Below are 23297 nucleotides of genomic sequence, written 5' to 3' on the forward strand. Positions count from 1 at the left end.
TTTCGGGTCAAAAGACCCCTTACCTTAACCAGGATTTTCCCCTCACCTGTAGACTTCCCCTGGATCCAGTCCCGGAAGTCCTGGAGCCGAAACGGAGTAAAAATAAAAAAACAACCGGAACCGGCCCAAAATTTAGGCCCCGGCTTCGGCCTAGACGCGAAGACGCGCGTTCGCGATTCGTGCATGAGGCGCGCCGCCTCATGCACTCTCGCGCTGACGTCCTCTTCTTCGGCCGCCTCTTCTCGGCTCCCACAACACACGCCTGGGACGCTCCCTCGACGCCCCCGCCTCTGCGACGGCCCCACAAAATGGCCCCAACCAACCAGCGCCCCGGAACAACGGCGCCACTTCCCCTCTTCGGCCCTGGGAACTCACTCGTCCCCGGAAGCCAAAAATCATGGCGCTGCCTGCCCCAAGCAGCGCTGGCTTGCTGCCACTGCCGCCGGCCCAAACGAGGCCGAACTCCATCAGGAGCACCTCCGGCAGCGCTCCCCTCACTCGTCCCGGCCCCGGACGCCCTCCGGCCCCAAAAATAGCCCCGGAGCCCCCAAAATGGACCCCAGGTAAGTATTTTTTTCCCTTTTTATTCCTACCCCCGTTACAATAAAAGTGACCCCTAGGGTGCCCGGTTGGTGTCCTGGCATGTGAGGGGGACCAGTGCACTACGAATCCTGGCCCCTCCCACGAACAAATGCCTTGGATTTATTCGTTTTTGAGCTGGGCGCTTTCATTTTCCATTATCACAGAAAAACAAAAACGCCCAGCTCACAAATTGTCGAATAAAACATGGACGTCTATTTTTTGCGAAAATACGGTTCGGTCCGCCCCTTCACGGACCCGTTCTCGGAGATAAACGCCCATGGAGATAGACGTTTTCGTTCGATTATGCCCCTCCACGTGAACCTTGAAGTACACCACAAAATATATGCCAAGATGTAGATGAAATTCCATGCCATAAAACTCTTATATTGTGTGATTCTTCAGAAAAACACTAAACCAGCTAAAGACCTTGCCTGCCACTCCCATAGAACTCAGTTCTCATAACATGATATTGGAAGTCACCATATCAAATGCTTCCTTAAGGTCCAGCTGTTTAGGTTCCCAAGTAAAACTCCAGGGGAGAGACAAGCCAGAGGGGCCCAGGGATGACAGGGGAAAACCTTTCATAACCTATGTATTAAGTAGCAGAAGAATAGCTAAGGTAGGAAAAGAATTACTATGGAGCCTTATGGAAGTCCTTTATACTTGTATTGTTTATCATTCATTTATCATTTATTAAAATTTTCTATACTGCCTTGTTTGCCACACAAGTCTGGCTGGGGCCAAGTTGTGGATTGTTTAATACTGAAGTTAAGCTACTGCATAGATAGATAGATAGATAGAAAAAACATTTCAAATTAAAATACACAAGAAACAATTGCAATACAAAAATGGGGAAAACCCACAAACACTTGTATTAATACAAAACAAGTCATACCTATTCACAACACTTGTTTCCTTCCCTCTCTCTCCATGCCCTATGGGCTTTAACACACATACGTTTCAGTAGACCTATCCATGCAACCGGACTTGATAATACACATCCAGCTGCATCTTTGCCTTAATATCCAGTCCCCTGTCATTATCCCATTCAACCTATCCTTTTGACCCAATGGCTGGATCTTCTTAGCCCATTTCCATACACCTTTAGCAACTAGACTAAATGTATCAATTTACTTCTCACCATACTCAAATCTCTTGTGTCTGTTTTCCTTTGTTCTATATTAATCTCCTGCTAGAGCAATAGTACTCTTAGGACAACCAAATAATGTCTAGCCATTGATAGATCTAGTCCCTGTGCTGTGCAACTCACTTTCACAAAACTAACCAGCTTTTCCTCCACATTCCAGACACAATACACGTGCAGGAATTGCCCCACTAGCAGCACAAGAAACAGTAGGTGCCCCCCCTCACCTGAAATCAAAGAGGCATCTCAGCCTATGGAACTCCCTACTACTTCTCCCTCCATGCCTCCCCCAATTGCCAAGGAGATGAGGACATAGGGCAGGAGATGGTGCTAATTTTGGAGGTCGAAGGAGGCCTGGGCAGTGACCTGCAGCCATCTATGACAGCTCATGCTGCCACAGCACAATCTCCTCTGGGAGCTCTTGAAGGAATTCCAGCTCCCCTCTCAATGCCTTCAGGAGATGGGGCAGTGGCCACAGAGCTGCAGTAGAGCAGGCCACCACTACAGAGAAAGGATGATCCAGATTCTGGGGCAGCTGTGGATATCCTCTCTAGGCACTCATCTATTCCCTTAGCTGACTCACCTCCTGACATCTCACCTTCTCTTCTCCTAGGGTTGCTTGCCTCCCTCTTCTCCGCACCCCCTCCCACAGATACTTTATTTTCACTTTAAATTTTTTTTAGAAAATAGATGTTTTTATTCTGGCATACATCTGTAGTCATGTGTGTTCTTTTCAAGTACATGGGCCCCACTCCCTTAACAATTGCAAAGAAGTGACATCTCCATGCTCTCTGCAAACCTTTTCTGATATGCCTACACAGACTCTATAGGCAACACTGACCAACCTTTGGCCATTTTCACCCTGACCTGTGCAAAGAAAAGGTTACATACAAGAACAATCTGTTGACTCTGTGCTGCACCCTCCATGTAGCCTTGTCATTGGTAATCTGACCTTTTCCTTATGGTTGTACCCCCTCCCCCACACACACATGCAATTAAGTGGTGACCACCTTCTAGACAGTGGAAGTTACAGTTGTGCTTGATGGCAGCATCAATTCATTCACTATGGTTCACTGTAAACCTCAGTAGCAGCACAACACAAGGTTTTCTCTGATTTTAAATCCTGAACCAAAGTCAGGCCTGGGACCAAATAATAATAATAATATTCAAATACTAGTAAAAAAGGCCCGTTTCTGACACAAATGAAACGGGCGCTAGCAAGGTTTTCCTCAGAGTGTGTATTTTTGAGAGAGAGTGAATGTGCGAGTGTGTGTGTGTGACAAAGAGAGAGTGAGACTGGGTGCAAGTGTGTGACAGAGAGAGTGTGTGTGTGAGAATGAGAGTGTGTGCCAGGGCCCCCCCTCCCTCCCTCCCTGCCAGTTCCAGGGTCGTTACCCTGTTAAAACTCAGCACCAGAGCCTCCCTATTCCCCAACCCATTGATTTCACCCTACCATAGTCCCTCCTCTCTCCACCAAACATCCCACGATCTCCTTGGCAGTAATCCCTCTGCTTTTTGACACTCACCCCACTGACTGCACCCTGGCATCTGAAACCCTCACCTCTCTCTCTCCACCCCCACCCCTCTAACTGCACCCTGGCACCAAAGCACCAGGACCAGGACAGGGTGCGGGCACACACACACCTGCATAGTGAGTACCCCCAGTTCCTACATCGCCAGCTTCCTCATCTGAGCTGCCAAGATTTGCGCTTCGTTCAGGATGGAAAAGTCCGTTTCAGCGGCACTAAACCTCCAGAAAACCGCTGCGGAGAACAGCAGGGGCAGCAGCCACCGAAAAGTACCCCTTCTACTCCTGACACACCGGAAAGCTGATACTCCGTCGCACATGCCAGCCTCCCAGGTGCCCCCGGTCATCCTGCGTCCTCCGTTTAGTGTTGCTCCGGAAAAACAAAAAATGGCGACCCGTGCTTTGCTTGGGGTTTATTTCCCTCAGTTAACATGCACTCAAAAAATCGCCCTCACAACCCGAACACAAAACTTTCTCCTCGGCTCAGAACAAAAGAAAAACACCTTTTCCACCAGAGTTCTGTTCTCTGCTAAACCAGTTCAATGAAATCCTTGGCTCCGGTCGGACTCGGTAAGGAATGAGTTGTTGTGGGAGGTGGAAGGGTGCAGGAGGCGGTTGAACAAAATGTCCGCAAGGCTATGACTGGTCCGCTTCAACTTGCCGCGAGCCCACGTCACGCGCCACGCCCACTCCCATGACAGCCCCACCCCCAGGGGTGTGGCCACAATGTCTACGGTGACATCAGCCTGATCTACGGAGCCTAGCAGACCAACTCAGGAAAAAGCCATGGACATTGGCAGCAAGACCATAGAACGTTGGAGGTGAGAATTATTATATAGGATGTGCTTTGAATAAAGATGATTAAAACATTAAAAAATAAGTTTTGGATGTTACTGAATTATATTATTCTGTCTCACTGTATTTCCAGTTTTGGCACAGTATAAATCATCACAAGAACAAATATAAGAAAACCAGTGGACTGCATTAGGAGCTTATAGCCTATTTAGTTATGTTTAAACAAATGAGAGATCTGCATGAATGGATGAAAATATCTAACTTATTATTTTAACTTATGAACACCACTTGTCCCTGAAACATGCTTAAAACAATAATCCATTTGTACAAAAAAGATGAGGGGGAAAATGTGATTTAATTATACTTCCAATCTTTATAACACCAGGCTTCTCAAGGCAGATTATCACAACAGTTAAGATGAACCCATCAGTAAACAGGATATCCTCACTAAAGTTTGTCCATGTAGTACTGTATTGTATATAACAGTGCAGAAAAATTATCACAAAATACATTCTTTATTAGTGCCGTTTCCACCAGCTACAATAATTTTTGAAGCTGTTTGTGATATACTATCTTCTATTGTTGCTTTCAATTTCAATAGCGTTTTGGGTGTACTTGTGACTCCGCCTACTGCAAGCAAGCTACGCCCACTGGCTTCAACTAATATAACGGGCAAGAAAGTGTCGTACCGTCTCCTGTTCTCAATCTAACTTCGGGTTTCTTTTGTTCTGAACTATGTGGCGGCTGCGCGGAAGGTTCGGCTTCATCTTTTTGACGTCAACCGTTCTACTGTCTCTTTGGCCGCAACTCATTCGCTTCTCCAGCGCCCCGCCTTCCTCAGACGTAGCTTCCTGCTTCCGGTAGGGCGGGACGCAGCTGACGGAGGGCGAGAACGAAGTTGAATTAGAGGGGGCGGGGCGTTAGAGAAGAAAGTTGTGTGACTGGTTTGATGATGTTAGGCTTCAGTTGGCAGGTAGGATGGGAGAGTTTGAGATTGAGGGAGGGGTGGTGGGTCGCGGACGGGGTCACGGGGAGGATAGACTTGCTGGACTGCGGGGAGAGTTGGTAGACAATCATAGGGAGGAGGCTCGAATGAGTGTGAAGAGGGGTGGTGTAGGGCGTGTGAGAGTGAAACGGCCCAATGCTTGTGATTTGGTATTTGTGGAACAGATGCTGTTTGATTGGATTGTGATATTTTGTTTGTTTGTTTTCTTTGCTTCATTGGTTAAGATCCGGATTTTTAGTTATGAGTTTTGAAAGCTGTTTTCTTAGCATTTGGCTATGATTGAGCGATGTTGAATATTGGTGGTTAATTAAGTTTTACTGGCCCTTGGCAAAGCAGGAGTATTATATTTTGTGCTTATTATTTTAATGTAGGGGATAGTAAGGAGGATGGTAAGAAGATCGAAGGGAAAATTGAATAGGGTGTAGCAAGAATAATATGTGTTCAGTTTTACCTGTGTGTGGCTCTGCTTTTTGCCAAGTTATATTCAGGTACTGTATTTCCCTGTCTTTAGAGGACTTACAACATGGGGAAAGAGGAAGGGAAAGAGATTTTGGATTTAGGTTGTATTTTCTAGTTGTATGTCAAGGTGAGTTACGTTCAGGTACAGTAGGTATTTGCCTGTCCCCATAGGGTTTACACCCTGTTTGTACTTGAGACAATGGAGGGTTAATTGACTTTCCTAAGATCACAAAGAGCTGAATTGGGACTTGAACCTGGCAGGTTGCCCACGTTTTCAGCCACCTGTTCTAATCTTCCGCTTTTAAAGGCTTGAATTACTAACATGTGTTAACAGGAATTTGGACTTAAATTTACTTTTTAAGAAAGTTGCCACACCATCTCTTGCCAGTGCTGGTTCCCTACAGGGCATTAGGCACTGTAGGCAGTAATTACCAAATCCCAGGTCGCCAGGTATCCAGGATTTCACATTTCCAGATTATCTTTAACCTTTTGCATAGCCCCCTCATAAACAGCTCATTTCAACGTCCACACCAGGATTCAACTCCGTAAGCTTGAGCCATATGGTGCAGGAAGTTGAGGAAGTCTAATGGGATTTGGTTCAGGAAGTTCAGGCAGGCCTTGTGGTTTCATGTGGCTCAAGCTTACAGGGAGTTGAATCGCAGTGTAGAAGTGGGGGAAACAGGTTTCTGAGGCTGCTCTTCATAAAGCACTTCAGTTACCTGTGATTTACAGATATGAGAGTGCAAGAGAATTGGTGAAGGCTGGGTTATGAGAGTGCGAGAGACTGAGTGAAGCCTATGGAGAGAAGTGAAACAAAGAAGCAATAGCTTATTTGCTTCATTTATCAAGGGGGGGGGGGGGGGGTGCTGTCACACAGCTGATGGCATTCTGTAGAAAGAGAGCCTGCTGGCTTCTGCCAGTGATTTGCAGAGTCACTTTAAAGTACAGACCCACCAAATTGGTTTTTGCATTTTGTAATTTGGATTTGGCCTTGTTTCAGCACTAAAATGATTAGAACTTTCCCCAAAAAGTCATTGTTAGCTACTGCTCCCCCATTGTGGTATGCTTCTATTCTTTCCAAGGTAAACAATTACTAGTCAACAAGACCAAATGTGTTGGCTCTCAAATATAAAGGGAACCAATCAAAATCTTTCCTGATCTCTCTCTCTCTCTCTCTGTAATGACTTTGGAGAAGCAGCACTGTTTCCATCCTCTTATTAAATGGCTGGAGGCACATGAAGTAAGGTACTGGTGGAGATTTCCCATTGCTTTCCAATATGAATTTCAGCTTGAAGGATTATTATCTCGTCGTAGTGACTGTTTAGAGACTCTGCACACTCTTTGGATCCCCTGACACCAAGTTGCAGGAGGAGGATCCTGCCAAGTTGCAGGAGGAGGATCCTGCTTTTAATCTTCAAGTTTATTTAAATTTGCTGCCTGCCCTACGGAAACCTTCAGTGTGTTTTACAATCGAAAATATAATAAAGAAAGGTAGAACTACAATTGTGATGGCATAGAGGGTAGGGTAAGACGACGGGGAAATGGCAAGAAAAATGGATACAAGAGGCATAAAATCTCCATAGGAACATAAGTACTGCCATAATGGGACAGACTGAAGGTGGTCCATCAAACCAAGTATCCTGTTTCCAACTGGCCTCCAACTGGCCAATACAGGTCACAAGTACCTGGCAAAATCCCAAAAAGTAAAACAGATTTTATGCTGCTTATCCAATAAATAAGTAGTAGATTTTCCCAAGTCCATCTGGACTTTTAGGAAATTATCTAAACCTTTTCTAAACTCTGCTAAGCTAACTGCTTGTACCACATTATTTGGTAATGAATTCCAGAGTTTAATTACATGTTGAGTGTAGAAATATTTTCTCAGATTTGTTTTAAATGTACTACTCGGTAGCTTAATTGCGTGCCCCCTTGTCCTTGTGTTTTTGGAAATAGTAAAGAAGATATTCATGTCTTATCTGTTCTACTCAGTATTTTATAGGTCTCTATCATGGCCTTTTAAGCTTTTCCTCATATAGTAGTATTTTTGGAAAAAGTAAATGAGATTCACATTTATCTGCTGCACTCAATATTTTATAGATCTCTATTGTGGCCTCTTTAGCCTTTCCTCATAGGGTGGTAGTTTTGGAAAGAGTAAACTAGAGATTCACATCTATCCATTCCACTCGGTATGTTATAGATTTCTATCATGCCCCCTTTAGCCTTTCCTCATAGAGTAGGTTTTCTGTAGCCTTTGCCTGAGGAGGAAAGGGGAAGCCCTTTCCCCCTGGAAACCTGTATCACCTCTTATTGAGCCATTATAACAAATTGCATGTTTCTAAGAGATTTTAAGTTGTGGGTCATAAGCAGTCAGTTGGCTAACCCAGCTTACATGGATGGTTTATAAATCAGTTGGTCTATTTACAATTACTTTAATTGTACAGGGAGAACAGATTTATTTGTAGTCTGGGATGCAGCTAAAGCAGTTTTGCAGGGCAATTTATAGTTTTCAGGTTTTTACTTTCAAACAACTTAAGGATCTTTTTTCTAAGATGCGTTAAGTGCTAACGCACGCTTAACACAGCAAAAATAGCGTAATGCAGAATGAGCTAAGTATTCCACGTTGGTTATGACATCTGCACGCATAATTATTTTTTTCGTAGCATTCAAATTAAAATCTCCATTCCCCTTCTGTTACGGAAATGGGTTTATTTGCCATCCACTCAGAGTGGGGGGGGGGGGGGGGGGGGAGGGACAACAAGGTAGGTTTTATTTTTTTTTTGTGGCATTGTCCTCATCCCTTATTTGGGACTAAAAACCTTGAATACTATTGCAGAGATCTGTAAGTTTACTTTACACTTTACCGTTGACTGCTTCCTTCTTGGCTTTATGACAAAGATGAGTGTATCTGTTGCTGGGAGGAGAGTATCATCCATTTCCAGTGGCAAGCAACCAGCACTGTGAGTGGTGTTGCAGGGCTGCTACTATTTCAAATATGGAAAATGTGACATTTACCCTGCCTAGGAAGTTGGAGAAATATGACTAGCAAAAAAAAAAAAAAGGAGTGGGAGGTGGTTCAAAGCACTTCAAAGACAGACCAGGAAGTGTTCAATGATGAATAAAAACTTTTATTGAAGACTCTTAATCTCGACATGGTACCATGTTTCGGCACACATATGCCTGCCTCAGAAGTCTCTTTAAATATAAGTAAAAATACAGCAAAAATGTAAAATAACATAAATACAAATGTTGGTAAAATTTATACAAATGTTTTTCTTTTTTAAAAAGTTAACTAAAAAATAATACCGCAGCAATGTACATCGAAAAGACATTGAGAGTTATATAATGCAACAGGGTGTATATTCTATGGACATTAAAAATTAAGTTATTAAAACTTATATTGATGCAACAGAGCACATTTTAAGGACATTAAAGAATAAGGAACTTAATGTATTGATCTGAAAAATATATAGTGTTGAAGAATGAATACAGACAATAAGAACAGATGATTATAGACAGATTATACAGCAGATAATATGCAATGTAAAAAAAGTGAGGGCGTGCAGAATGTATGAGGGCAAGGTTTCAATGATACATAAAAGAACATGCTGCGAAGTGATAAGCGTTTGAAGAGAAATACTCAAAAAGTACCAACTAACGTCTTCTAAGTTCCAAATGAGCAAAAAATATCTTCAGTGTTGATTAATAAACACACATAGGCGTATGTTATGGATATTAAAAGTTAGAAAAGGTCTGCAGAGAAAGAAAGGCAGAATTATGGACAGCCTGAGCTAACTGCAATGTGGCCGCTCTGCTGATTACCTCTGGGAATGTCCCTGCAGTAGAAAATAGAAAATTATTTTCTACCACGGAAACTACATGCGCCAACTTCGGAACTACCACCGGACACCAGCGCTACCCCGGCAGTAGGGTCGATTTGGCATGCACTACCCATGCAGTAACCCTACCGCAGCTTAGTAAAAGGGACCCTTGTGTTAAAATGAAAACGGAATGGAGCAAATAACCTAATGGTTTAGAGGAGCAAGTTGAGAAACAGGGAAGCCGGGTTCAAATCCCACTGCAGCTCTTTCTGATCTTGGGTAAGTCTCTTAACCCTCCTTTGCTTCAGGTACAAGCTGAGAGGTCTTTTTCCTAAGGTGTACTAACTGTGTTGGGAGTGCGCACTAACGATTAGGAGTCCATAGGTATATAATGGGTGTCTTATTTTGCGCACACTAAATCCATTAGCACGCCCTAGTAAAAGGATCCTGTAGCTTGGAACCCTTTGGGTACAGGAAGATACCTGCTGAACCTACATTTAACTTGCCTTGAGCTACAACTGAAAAAGGCATGAACTAAATCCAAAATCCCTTTCCTCTCCCCCCCCCCCCTTTCTAATCAATAGATAGTGGATTGATAATCAGTATGCTGGATAAAGTACTAAATATTTTAAAATTCTGCTTTATTTGTAGCTAATTGAATGGTCTGAGCCATGGCTGCTCGGACTAATAGCTTTCCACGTTTTATGTCTGCTAATTACCTGTGTGTCATTCCGATTTTATGGGCTACAGATTGTACATTTTTTTTGTATGGGTAAGTAAAGAAATTGTTTTCCCCCCTACAAGAATATTATTAATATATAAGTAAGGAATGTTTCCAATTTTGTAACTATGACAAATCTCCATTGTAAAAACAACATAAGGAAAATGGAATGTGTTATAACTGTCAACATATTAGTATTCAATTCTGCCTCATTGTATCCTGATTCTTCTGACATACATTAAGAGAGAAAAGCAAGAATAGGCACTTTTCTGTTTGCTTCATTCTGTATATTGGTGTATTGCTCTGGTTTTACAGCCTGCCTAATCAGTCACTAACACAGACTGCTCAACAATTACTGTGGATTCTTTTGGATTCGTATTAGGTAAATGAGACTTTTATTAGAGGTTCACTTTACATGGAGAGTGTATAAGTCATTATTGTCTAAGATACACAATGGTTAAGCTATAAAACTGAAGAGAAACATAAAGAAATATCACTTCACTGGTCATGCATTACTCTGTCCAAGCAAAGCCAGGAGTCTCTAGATCAGGAGAAGCAATAATAAAGAAATATCACATATATAAATACTACTACTACTTATCACTTCTATAGCGCTACAAGGCATTCGCAGCACTGTACACCATACATGAAAAGACAGTCCCTGCTCAAAGAGCTCACAATCTAAATAGAACAGGCAAACAGAACAACTAAGAGGTAAGGGAATTAAAGAGGTGGGGATAAAAGGGTACAGGGCAAGTGAGTAGTGGTTAGGATTCAAAAGCAGCGTTAAAGAGGTGGGCTTTTAGCCTGGATCTGAAAACGGCCAAAGACGGGGCTAGACGTACAGGCTAGGGACGTCTATTCCAGGCGTGAGATGCAGCGAGATAAAGGAACGGAGTCTGGAATTAGCAGTAGAGGAGAAGGGGATAGATGAGAGATTTATTCACAGAACGGAGTACCTGAGGGGGGGGGGGGCGTAGGGAGAGACAAGAGTGCAGAGGTACTGGGGAGCAGTAGAGTGAATGCACTTATAGGTCAGTAAGATAAGTTTGAATTGAATGCGGAAACGGATAGGGAGCCAGTGAAGTGAATTGAGGAGAGGGCTAATGTGAGCATAGCGACTCTGATGGAAAATGAGACGCACAGCAGAGTTTTGGACTGATTGAAGAGGAGAGAGATGGCAAAGTGAGAGGCCGGTGAGAAGCAGGTTGCAATAATCTAGGCGAGAGGTGATAAGAGTGTGGATAAGAGTTCTGGCAGAGTGCGCTTGAGAATTTCTCTGTTTAAGTAAACACACCTTACAAAATATGTTTGAGAATGTGGTCATTTCTCTGTCCAGTTGGCCAGCCTGAACCTTAAACGTGCTCCACCTCTCCCTACACATACCAAATTAATTAGATCCGTGTCTTATCTTCTTTCACATTCCAAATAATTTTCACACACACAGAATTACTTTTAATCAAAAACACAAACCCAGAGTGCACTGTCTGTCACTCAGACAGAGTTGAAAAGCAATCTTTAAAATCCTTCCATTGCAACTGCTGCATCAAGAATCGGTAATACGGCTTTGTAAAATAAGCCTTAAGTGCTTTGAAAATGAGCCTCAGTGTCTTAGTCATGCTGTAGTGTACTTCTGAACTGACAAATTTATTGAAGGAAGTGTCTTGGGTACTCTCATTTTATCTCGGGTCTATGTTATTCCTAAACCATGAGTAAAATGGTATGGTAGCTGTTAGTTGATTTTTAAAGGTAATAAATAGACATAAAACAAAACATGGAAAAGAAAATATGATACCTTTTTTTATTGGATTAACTTAATACATTTTTTGATTAGCATTCAAAGGTAACCCTCCCCCTTCAGATCAGAAAATCCTAAACTATGTAACTGGCAGAGTTATTTGACCTGCAGCAATTTTTTTTCATGCTGAAAAAAAGATGCTCAGTCTATTACACCAAAACTTTATACAGAAAACAGTGATTAATATATCAAAATACATTAACCAGTTAGCCCACAAAAAGGGGAGATCTAGAGTAGTGCCAGGTTTTTTTTCCTAATTTTTTTGTTTTTTCTCTCCCTTTTGCCTGTTTGTGGATCTCTCTCTCTCTCTATTTTAGCTCTATAGAGGAAACACTAAAGATTATGATAAGGATGATCATTTGCCTTTACGTTGTGTATATATGTTTACAAAGTATGTTTCCACTGCTATTGAAATTGCTGTGATTTGATGTAAATTTGAAATATTTTTCAATAAATATAAAGTTTAAAAAAAGGGGAGACGTTAACAGTCCAATCATGAGAGGCTGAAATAGGAAATATATAAGAGGAAAAAAGAGCACGTGACAACCAAACATAAATATCTATTTTGCCTCATTAACTATAGCATTAAGGCCGAGCAGATTTACCATCCAAAATGCGACACAATTTCTCTGGATCAAAAATTGATATGTAACGTTATTGGAGGACAATCACACCATATTCTGAGGTGGGTGACTGCATCCGTGTTGCCCGGTGCGAAACGCTTAAAAAGCATAATGCAGCTTTAAACACATGCAACAGTGTCCCCACTGCGCATGTGCGAGTGCCTTCCTTCCCGCTGTGAGAGCACGGGACCAGGAGTCGTCTTCCATCTGCTGTGAGGAGAAGACATGCTGCTTCTCGGCTCCCTCACTGCATCTGATGCTGTACCTTTACAGAACAACTTTTTATGCCTGGGATTTTTTTCCTGGGGGATTTGGGGGTTCCCCCCCCTACTGGGGGGTTTTCCTCTCCCCTTAGGGTTTAGTTTCATTTTTCCCCCACTTCTGGGTTTTCTTTCTTTTTTTTTTTTTTATTTGTGTTTCGTAGGCCCTCTTCGGTTTTTAAGATCACCATCGAGGGTCCCTGCTGTTTTCCATTCTATGTCATCGAAGGAACCCAGTGGTTTCAAGCACTGTGCCCGGTGCAGTTGGACCTTCTCTGGTAAGGACACTCATTCTTCGTCTCCACTGTTTGGAGCCTGAACATACCCCTTCCAGCTGTATTCTTTGTGTTCTTATGAAGAAAAGGACTCAGCTGGCAAGACGGGCTCAGAGCGAGCATCTTTTTTTGGAGCCTTTCACTGAGATTGGATGCATCAGTCCATATGGCTGCTAGGCCCCTATCGGACACTGGGAGCGGGCGTGCATCAAGCAGATCTCTATCTGCCTAGATGCCAGCTGCTACACAGGGTTCCCGGGACCGGTCAGCATCAGACCAGACACTGAGGAGACATGGGGATTGGACATCATCCTCTTCGGCACTGAGGAGTATCAGTGACCAGTATCAGACAAAGGCGAAGAAACATTGGCATGGATCACCCTCGACACATGGTGCCTGGAGCTCTGGGGTACCAAGGGATTGAGTCCCTGAGAAGCATTAGCACCGGGAGGAGCACTGACCGTGACAGTTCAGCAGGCTGCTTCTGAACTGATGGCCCCAACCTTTCCCAATAGCAGCCCGTGATGAGCGCATCTAGGCCATGCTCCATGAGCATTTGGTGGGGCTCCTTCTGCAGAGTGTATTAGCGGTGAGGCCTCTGACTCCAGTGCTGCATGCGGTACTGGCGGCAACAGACACCCATGCTGGCACCCCCTCGATGTCAGTGGAGGAAGCTTTTCCAGAGTCACGGGTGGAGCCTGCACCTCGACGCCCTTCCAGACAAGGATGTAGTTCCTCTTTCTTGAGGCAGGCTCTGTTTTGGCCTTCCCATGAGGCACTCTTTAACACCAATGAGCACTTATGGACGTCTGATGAGGAATCTAAGGGGGTCTTTTACTAAGGCACGCTCACGTTTTTAGTGCGTGCTAAAATTGTGGGCGTTCTAAATGTTAGAGATGCCCATAGGAATGCGTAGGTGTCTCTAACATTTAGCGTGCCCGCAATTTTAGCGTGTGCTAAAAACGTGAGCGTGCCTTAGTAAAAGGGGTCTAAGTACTTCTCGGATGAAAACCCCAGGTAGCTCTCAGAGGAGGAGTCCTATGGTATCCCATCTGACCCCTCCCCTCCAGAGGAAAGGAGGAAGTCTCCACCTGAGTGCCTTTCCTTACCAGGTTTTGTCAGGCTGCCATTTCAGTTCGTCTGGAGATGGAAGACAAACCCAGGGCTGAACTGTTTGAGATCCTGGATTACAACTCTCCTCCTAGAGAGGACGTGGTGGTTCCGCTTATCTGGATCCTGAAAGATATTCAGTTGAACTGGGAGTCCCCTCTCTCGGTCCTGGTCCTGCCCAAAAAGATTGATACCATGTATAGGATCCAAAGTCCTCCAGGTTTTGACAGGTCTCAGTTGCTTCATCATTGCCTGGTGGTAAAATCCACGTTCAAAAGAGCCAGAAGTTCCAGGCACTATGCTTCAACACCCCCGGGCAGAGAAACTGGAACTCTGGATTCTTTGGGCGGAAGACATATCAGGCCTCAGTTGCCATATCTTTCCCTGGTGGTAGAATCCACGTTCAAAAGAGCCAGAAGTTCCAGGCACTATGATTCAGCGCCCCCTAGCAGAGCAGCTCGAACCCTGGATTCTATTGGGTGGAAGATATATCGGGCCTCTATGCTTTTCCTGCATACAGTCTTACCAGCTCTACACAAGCCTCTACTTGCAAAACGTGGTGCGCAGTATGTCTGATTTTTGGCAGACTCTCCCGCCAGAGCAGGCCAAATCTCTTGGTCAGCTGGCTAAGTTTGGACAGACTGTGCTGCAGAATTTGGTTGGGATCCAACTCTACCCCCCCCCCCCCCCCCCAGGCCCATTTTGTTTTGTTTTAGGCTGCACTCTCACACAGTTTTATAGTTTCAGGTTAATTTATTTTTCACCTCCCCATTGCAAAGTCCTATTGTCCTACTGTTGTTTTTGATGAGCTTAGTAGCTAGGGATTCCCACATGCGAGAATATGGCCTGCTTGTCCACGGAGAAAGCAAGGATATTTACTTGTAGCAGATATTCTCTGAGGACAGTAGGCCATTCATTCTCACCCTCCCACATCCTGTTGGAGTTGTCTCCTGTCCTGTTAGCTATACTGTTGTACTGCTGATCCCAGGCTCTTGCGGCAGGTGGTAAGGCACTCACGCATGTGCAGTGGGGTCGTTGTCAAGTGTGTTTAAAGCTGTATTATGCTTTTTAAGCATTCTGCGCTGGGTAACGTGGATGACGTCACCCATATGTGAAAATGAATGGCCTGCTGTCCTCGGAGAATACCTGCTTTAGGTAAGTATCCTTCTTTACTTTGTTACTATACATTTATAAGGAAATCTTAATTGGTATCTAGCACCGAAGGCCAGCAATTATTGTCTCGTATGCAGAAATGTTTTAATTCTCTTTTATGTCCATCTAAAAAGGTCTGGAAATATCTGAATTCTGTCTCCCAGGAATGAAGTCCAAGAGGCATGTCTCAAATAGAGACACGTGGAGAAGTGGCGTAATGGTTAGTGCAGAGGAGTTTGAGCCCAGCATCTTGGGTTCAATTCCCACTACAGCTCCTTGTAGCACTTGGCAAGTCACTTAACCTTCTATTGCCTCAGGTACAAAAACCAAGATTGTGAGCCCCCTACGGACAGAGATGATAGGGGGCTCACATTGAACCTGAGCTCTGTTTGGGATAATGTGGGATTCAAATGTCATAATAAAATACAACCTAAATATAAAACATCCCGATCCTGTAAAAACAAACCCAGAAGATACTAATAATTTAGTATAAAACAGTACAATACATTTTGTGCTGCTTATCCCAGAAAAAAGCATTGGATTTTCCCAAGTCCAGTTTAATAATGGCTTATGGGCCTTTCTTTTAGGAAGCCATCCAATCTTTTTTTAAACCCCACTAAAAGCTATCTCATCCTGAGATTTCCAAAATATCTGACACTTTTAAACTATCAGAGGAAAGTTCAACAGCCAGAAGACTCTTCCTATTTTCTGCCTGGTTGGAAGATCTTAGTAAAAAAAAAAAAAAAAAAATCTTTTGCAAGGGTGGTAAGACAGTGGTCTGTGAACCAATACAGATATTTTAAATTGAATCCAATGCGAGATCTTTAACCAGTGATGCTGAATGAACAATGGTATCATAGGATTAAGAAAGCCAGCATGAGAGAGAAGTCGGGACAGCTGTGGTTTGGATGGTCTGTAGTTTTAGAAGATAATTAGGGAGGCCAGCATAGACCACATTAGAATAATCCAAACGAGAAGTAACAGTGGCTAGCAGAAGAGTATGATGAGAGGAGGGATCTAGGAGACTGAGAATAGAACAGAACTATTCATCCATATTCTAGACAGATAACAGAAATATTGGATCAGATCCAGGCTTTGCCTAAGCTGAAATCCTGTTGTCATTTATAAATGGAATACAGTTGCAGCCTGACAAGAGCTATGATGCCCTTTTGATTCAACTTTACTTAGCCTCTGCCTTGATGTTATAGACCATAATCTGGACAGATTGCAATCACTGGGTTGTGCAGTAGCTGTCTTGCTTTGGTTTGTCTGTTTTTGAGATATAGGGTGCAGTACATTAGTCCGGCAGGTTGGTTTGGGATCTGTTTTTGTCCCTGGTACTGTGTAACTCGGGGCTCAACAGGGCAAGCTGGACATGAAGGAAGAAACAGGAGGAGAATCTGGACACAGAGCGGGACAGGACAGAGGAGATACTGGGCATGAGGAAAGAGAAAAGCAGGCTCACAAAGGTGAGATGCTAAACACTGGGCAGGATAAGAGGTGGGGCACAGAAGGAAAATGGATGGTGGACAAGGAGAGAAAAGAAATGTCAAGTAGATGGGAGATACTAGAAAAAGGTTTAAAAGAAGACGGAGGAACACAGAAACCCAGAGGCTAGGCCACTGTGATTAGAAGAATAAGATGACCAGACAAGAAAGGCAGAAAGGAGAAATTTATTTTCTGTTTAGTGATTTGGAATATGTCACTTTCTGGAATATATTGAGCTGGTGTTAGACAAGGCCAGGGCCCAGGGCATAAACTTCAGTTAACAGCCTGTGCCTTCAGTTTCAGGAAGGCTTGTGGCCCTCTTTGGCCTGGGAGCTCAAATCATTTCAAGCTATTGATCCACTTCAGTCTGGCTTTCGCCTTCTTCATTCAACTGAAACAGCACTTGCTAAAGTCTCCAATGACCCGTTCCTGGCCAGATCCAAAGGTCTCTATTCTATCCTCATCTTTCTTGATCTATCTGCTGCTTTTGACATTGTTGATCACATCCTACTCCTTGACACACTGTCCTCATTTGGATTTTAGGGCTCTGTTCTTTCCTGGTTTTCTTCTTATCTCTCCCTTCATACTTTTAGTGTATACTCTAGTGGATCCTCCTCCATTTCTATCCTGCTATCAGTTGGTGTATCTCAGGGATCTGCCTGGGACCGCTTCTTTTCTCCATCTGTACTTCTTCCCTTGGTACTCTGATCTTATCCCATGGTTTTCAGTATCACCTTTATGCTGATGACTCCCAGTTCTATCTCTCCACACCAGAAATCTCATCAGGAATCTAGGCCAAAGTATCAGCCTGCCTGTCTGACATTGCTGCCTGGATGTCTCACTGCCATCTGAAATTAAATATGATCAAGACTGAGCTTCTTACCTTTCCCTCTAAACCAACCTCTCCTCTTCCCCCTTTCTCTGTCTCTCTGAATAACACACTCATCCTCCCTGTCTCATCAGCTCGTAACCTTGGGGTCATCTCCGACTCCTCTCGCTCTTTCTCTGCACATAGTCAACAGACTGCTAAAACCTGTTGTTTCTTTCTCTATGCTATCACCAAAATTCATCCTTTCTTTCTGAGCACACTACCCTAACCCTTATCCACATTCTTTATCACCTCTCGCTTGGACTGTTGCAGCTTGCTTCTCACAGGTCTCTCACTTGGCCATCTCTCTCCTCTTCAATCTGTTCAAAATTCTGCTGCACGACTTATATTCTGCCAGTGTCGCTTTGCTCATATTAGCCCTCTCCTCAGTCACTTCATTGGCTCTCTATCCATTTCCACATACAGTTCAAACTCCTCTTATTGACTTACAAGCGCATTTACTCCGCAACTGCTCAAGACCTCTCCACTCTTATCTCATCCTACACTCCTCCCCGGGAACTCTGTTCACTGGGAAAATCTGTTATCTGCACCCTTCTCTTCCACTGCTAACTCTAGACTCCATTCCTTTTATCTTGCGTCACCATAGCCTGGAATAGACTTCCTGAGCCAGTACGTCACGCTACATCTCTGGCCATCTTCAAATCTAAGCTAAAAGCCCACCTTTTTGATGCTGCTTTTAACGCCTAACCCTTGCTTACTTTTTCAGTACCCATGTTTTATCATTCCCACCTTAGTAATTCCCTTATCTCTTATTTGTCCTGTTTGCCCTAATTAGATTGTAAGCTCTATCAAGCAGGGACTGTCTCTTTATGTCCAGTGTACAGCATTGTATGCATCTAGTAGGGCTATGGAAATAAGTAGTAGTAGTAACTGGTCTGAAACTGACTGGTTGGCCAGGGTCTAAACTACCTTTCTTTAGAATAGGTGTTAGAATAATATCCCCTAAATCTTTAGGGAAACAACCAATTTTCAAAATGCTATTCAATAATGTAAGCAATTGTATAATAATTCTAGTGGGATTTGCCATGAGACTGGAGGGATAACTAATAAACTGTGAGAACTTCACAATTTTTTTAAAGGGCTGTAACTTTGACAGAATTATTTTTAGGAAAAGAGGTCCATGGGCAATCTAGTGACTTTGTTGATTGGATCCAGATCATCAGCTGATGAAGGAAATCAAGCAATTGATCTAAGAGTGTTACTATGTCCCTAATTTTATGTTTTTTTTCTGAAAAATAGTTTAGCTGTCTGCTCATTCATTAGCTATCTTGATTAACGAAATTAAAGTTGCAAATTTTTTTCTGTTTTTCAGTAGGATTGGTATACTTTGCTGAATACATCAATGAAGTGGCTGCTATGAACTGGAGGTAATTCTGCTTATTTTAATTCTAACTTTCCTGTCGACCAAAATTACATCTCTTGTGCCCTCCCTCAGTCCCGCAGTCTGCATCTTCTTCCCCATGCTGCCACTGTCTCCCATAGCCCTTTCAGGACTCCAGAGATGTTATGTGTCTGTGTAGGGCTTTCCTGTACAAGTTCATGCTCATGTGCTGCCACATCTTGTCCATTTCCCAACAGGAAATGCACATACAGGAGCTCTTTCTGATAGATAAAGGGTAGGGTCTATCCTAGCTGCTGTCTTCTGCCTCTGGTGATAACCTCCACTTTCCAGGCTGCATGCTGCTGCTTCTGCGCTTCGACTGCGCTCGCTGGGTCTCACTACAGTGCCTTGCTGGGGTTCCAGCCACTCTGATACATCTCAGCGTCTGGATTTCCACAGACCATTTTAGACTCTTCCCTTCCCTTCTTCCTCTATTCCTTCTACCCCCTCTCTACTGTCATTTTATTGTTTCATCAGTTCATTGTAAGCTACTTTGAGGCCGCTTTCAGTGGTATAAAGCGGGGTATAAATGTTCTGCATAAATAAAATAAATACACTTCCAAATATACTTCTGCTTAATGAACTACTGCCTTTTCCATATAAGGAATATGTGTAATAAATGGGTCCAATGTATCCTGTGGTTATATTGGATTATGACTTCTTTTAATCGTACAGATAAATAGACCAGCCCCAAAAATAAACATAGCAAATTGGAGAACCTTCATCACATCCTTTAAGAATCCTTGCTGGAAAAAGATCAAGATACAATGTGAACTCCTAACCTTTAATTAAATTCAGGTTCTTAAGAGCTCGCTGATGGAAATTATAAAATGGTCATCCTTTCACCTCCTCATTCTGTCTTAAGCCCACTCATCTACCAGTACACCTGATAGTTTATCAGTGTCTTCTTTTTTAGTGGCATTTAACATTTCCGTTTACCTCTTTAAGGGATCCTTTTAATAAGCTGCTTGGGACAAGTACATAGGATCTCATAGGGAGAGGAAGGGATTGTAAGCAAGGCTAGGCAGAGTGAATAGGCCTTTATCTGCCTTCATTTGTCTGTGTTTCTAAAAAGTGACCTTAGCACGCGCTTACATGGGTGTATTGCACACTGAGGCCATTTTTACCGCAGCCAGAAAATGTCTGATTTTCTATTTGTTGCATTAATGGCCGTGTTCTAATTTTGCTATGTAACACATGAGCACTTACTGACACCTATTTTGTAGACAGTAAGGTCTCGTGTGATAATCCTGTGTTTATTAGCGTGTGGTAATGTAGATGTGCTAACTGATTAATATATACATACCCCCTCTGCTAGAAAACAGAAAAAATCTTTAGTATGTGGTTTGTGCATGCAAACCCAAAAATTACTGCAGGACACCCGAGTGCATCCCGTGGTAAACCTTTTTAAGCTACGTTAAGCGTGCACTAGCACCTACTGCAGCTTAGTACAAGGGACGCCTAAGTCTCCTATTTTCTGCCAAAAATACTCAACTAACCATACAACAGTAACACCTGCTCATCAGATTCATGGTCTGGTCTGGAGGGATCGCTTGTTGAGAATTACTAGTCTGATTGGGCTAGATGGATGAGGGCTAAAAACAGAAAAAGGAATACTGAAGTTGCAAAACAAGCCTTCTAGTACATAGCCCCTGTGAAGCTTGTTTATGTTCTGAGCTAGAAGCAGAAGAAAACTGTTGGTTTGGCTTGTTTTTTAAACTATGGCTTTTAGGAACAGAAGTAGTCTTTAACACTGCAGTGTCAGGTGATGAAATTGTCAGTAGCAGCATATGGCAATATTTAATATTGACTTATTTGCTTTTTGCAGGACTTTTACTAAACACCAGTATTTTGATTCAAGAGGGATGTTCATTTCTTTAATGTTTTCTGCACCATTGCTGTTTAATGCTTCAATAATTGTGGTAGGTATACTTATACCTACTATTATACAGTTTCACACATTTGAACAGTCTGCATTCCTGCTATGCATTTTATTCCTGAGATTCTGTATATTGTGCCATTTCCGCACAGAAATCGAAGCGTATTGCGTAACAATGCACATAAGCTAATTGGTTAAGCTAATCAGCATTGGTAATTGGATGTTAACCAATTATCAGCACTAATTGGCATTAGAATTTACATGCAGAACTGTAAGCGTATTCTGTAATGTGATATGCGTAAATTCTAAATAGTGTAGTTGAAAAGTGGTCATGGGCATTTCTAAAGTCTATGCACGTTGTTGTAGAATACAGTAGTCCGTGTATAATTTAGGCGTTTGTAGGTACACCAAGTTTTACTTGGCATAACTGCCTCCGACTAAATTTAGTCATTCGTAGCAGTGCTATGTGTGTTCTATATACTGCACGAAATTAAGGCTTATTCTATAAAGTACACCTAAATTAAAGCATACTTTATAGAATACGCTTAAGCGAATTTTATTTCGGTGCTGATTTTTTTTTTTAGGCGTGATGTATAGAATCTAGTCCTTTTATGTATATGTATAATCTTTTTTTTGTATTTTCAGATTGCTTGGGTGTATAAGACAATGACTGTAATGACTGAGCTCAAGACCCTGCAGCAGAAGAGAAGAGCTGACAAGGAAAAGAAAAGCAAAGCTGAATAATTACCTATTTGTTTTTTATCTTGTTTATATTATTTTTTCATATGTATATAAAATGTCTAAGAAGTTGTTTTTAATTTTGTAATGTAAAATAAATTCTGCATTACTTTACGTCTCTGGTTTAGTGTGCCCAGATTAAGCCTTTGTGATCCCAGGTTATTAATGGAGGAGATTTATGAATTGTGCAGAGAGGGGACCCCCATTACTATTTATTCAACAACTTTATATCCTGCTTCATCCAAAGTTCTGGGCTGGCTACAGAAAACATATATAATGGTTAACACAAATACCACATACAGTACCATACAAGCAAAATAAAAAAAAAGCAGTATTTAATATCTCATAATGATCAGGATAGATATACACACAAATGAGTCCATACCATTGCCTCTTAAAACAGCCATGTTTTAAGTTCTTTTTTAAACTGAACAAAAGAAGTAATACTACAGAAAGTTACAGGTAATTCATTCCATAGTTTAGGTCCCATGATTCTAGACATGGATTTCCTACTATTTTCCAATCGGATAAGATGAAAAGAAGGAACTTCAAGTAAGTCTTGGGAACCAGAACGTAAAGACCTAGCAGGTTGATAAAGTCGTAAATTAGAGGCAAGAATAGGTGAAAACATTTGGTGAAGTGCTTAATACACCAAACAATCTTAAATTTAATTCATTGCTCTATCCGTAGCCAATGAAAATTTTTAAGCACAGGGGCGATATGAGTGCACCTAGGTACATCTGCCAATAACATCAAAGTGGCATTCTGTGCTGCCTGTAAAGCTCTTAAAGACGTTTTTTGAAGTCCAAATAACTAACTTGCAGTAATAAAACGGAGATATCAATACCTGTACAACCATTCTAAAATTGTGTTTAGAACATCACACAGCTGTCTCGGAAGCCTTAGTTTAGAAAAAAATCAGACTAATTAATTTAGCAACTTGATCTTTTATTCTTAATTTAGTTTCCATAATAACACCCAGATTATGATTCATATCTAATATTTTGATTGTGTATCTATCACAAATGCAGAGGAAATATCTGAACAGACAAAATTTTGAGAACAATAATATCCGAGTTTTTTGCTTGTTAAGTTTCAAATGTTACCTTTTAACCATTGATTGATCATACATAGAAACATGATGGCAGATAAAGGCCATATGACCCATCCAGTATGCCCATCCTCTGTAACCCTAATTCTTCCTGTTCCTAAGCGATCCTACATGCTTATCCCATGCCTTTTTAAATTCTGGAGCAGTCCTTGACTCCACCGGGAGGCCATTCCACGCCTCCACCACCCTCTCTAGTGAAATAATACTTCCTTAGGTTACTCCTAAGCCTATTCCCTCTTAACTTTGTCGTATGCCCCCTCATTCCAGAGCGTTCCTTCATTTGAAAAAGGCTCTCTTCCTGTACATAAATGCCCTTGAGATATTTAAATGTTTCTATCATGTCTCCTCTCTCCCTCTTCTCTTCCAGCGTATACATGTTGAGGTTCATAAGCCTCTCCCTATAATGTTTGCATTCAAGACCGCTTACTAATTTCGTAGCCGCCCTCTGGACCAGTTACAGTATCCTGCAAGTACAGTGCAATCCACTTAAGTGCAAGGGTGTGGGACCAAAGAAATACATGCAGTTAACTGGAGCGTGCA

At 42.4% G+C, this 23297-nt stretch overlaps 1 protein-coding gene across 2 annotated transcripts; it reads left to right on the forward strand.

Annotated features, from left to right (window-relative positions):
• The first annotated feature begins 4920 nt into the window (after positions 1 to 4920).
• Positions 4921 to 21760, forward strand: TMEM18 (transmembrane protein 18). 2 transcript variants are annotated; one of them, XM_030198927.1, is made up of 5 exons: positions 4921 to 5022; positions 9984 to 10104; positions 18961 to 19015; positions 20858 to 20951; positions 21554 to 21760. In XM_030198927.1, the coding sequence occupies exons 1-5, from the start codon at positions 4999 to 5001 to the stop codon at positions 21650 to 21652; spliced, it is 393 nt and encodes a 130-aa protein (XP_030054787.1). In that variant the 5' UTR covers positions 4921 to 4998; the 3' UTR covers positions 21653 to 21760. The 2 variants fall into 2 exon arrangements, with proteins under 2 accessions (XP_030054787.1, XP_030054788.1); XM_030198928.1 differs by having other exon boundaries at positions 18964 to 19015.
• The last annotated feature ends 1537 nt before the right edge of the window (positions 21761 to 23297 follow it).

The sequence above is a fragment of the Microcaecilia unicolor genome, chromosome 3 (genome assembly GCF_901765095.1).
Source record: "Microcaecilia unicolor chromosome 3, aMicUni1.1, whole genome shotgun sequence".
In the NCBI taxonomy this organism is placed as follows: Eukaryota; Metazoa; Chordata; class Amphibia; order Gymnophiona; family Siphonopidae; genus Microcaecilia; species Microcaecilia unicolor.

Bases quoted from the DNA above. Each gene is read 5' to 3' on its own strand.
- TMEM18 (XM_030198927.1), top strand. From the start codon at position 4,999: ATGATGTTAGGCTTCAGTTGGCAG. The intron at 5,023-9,983 runs GTAGGATGGGAG...CTTTATTTGTAG, and splicing joins TGTTAGGCTTCAGTTGGCAG to CTAATTGAATGGTCTGAGCC. The intron at 19,016-20,857 runs GTAATTCTGCTT...TGCTTTTTGCAG, and splicing joins GTGGCTGCTATGAACTGGAG to GACTTTTACTAAACACCAGT.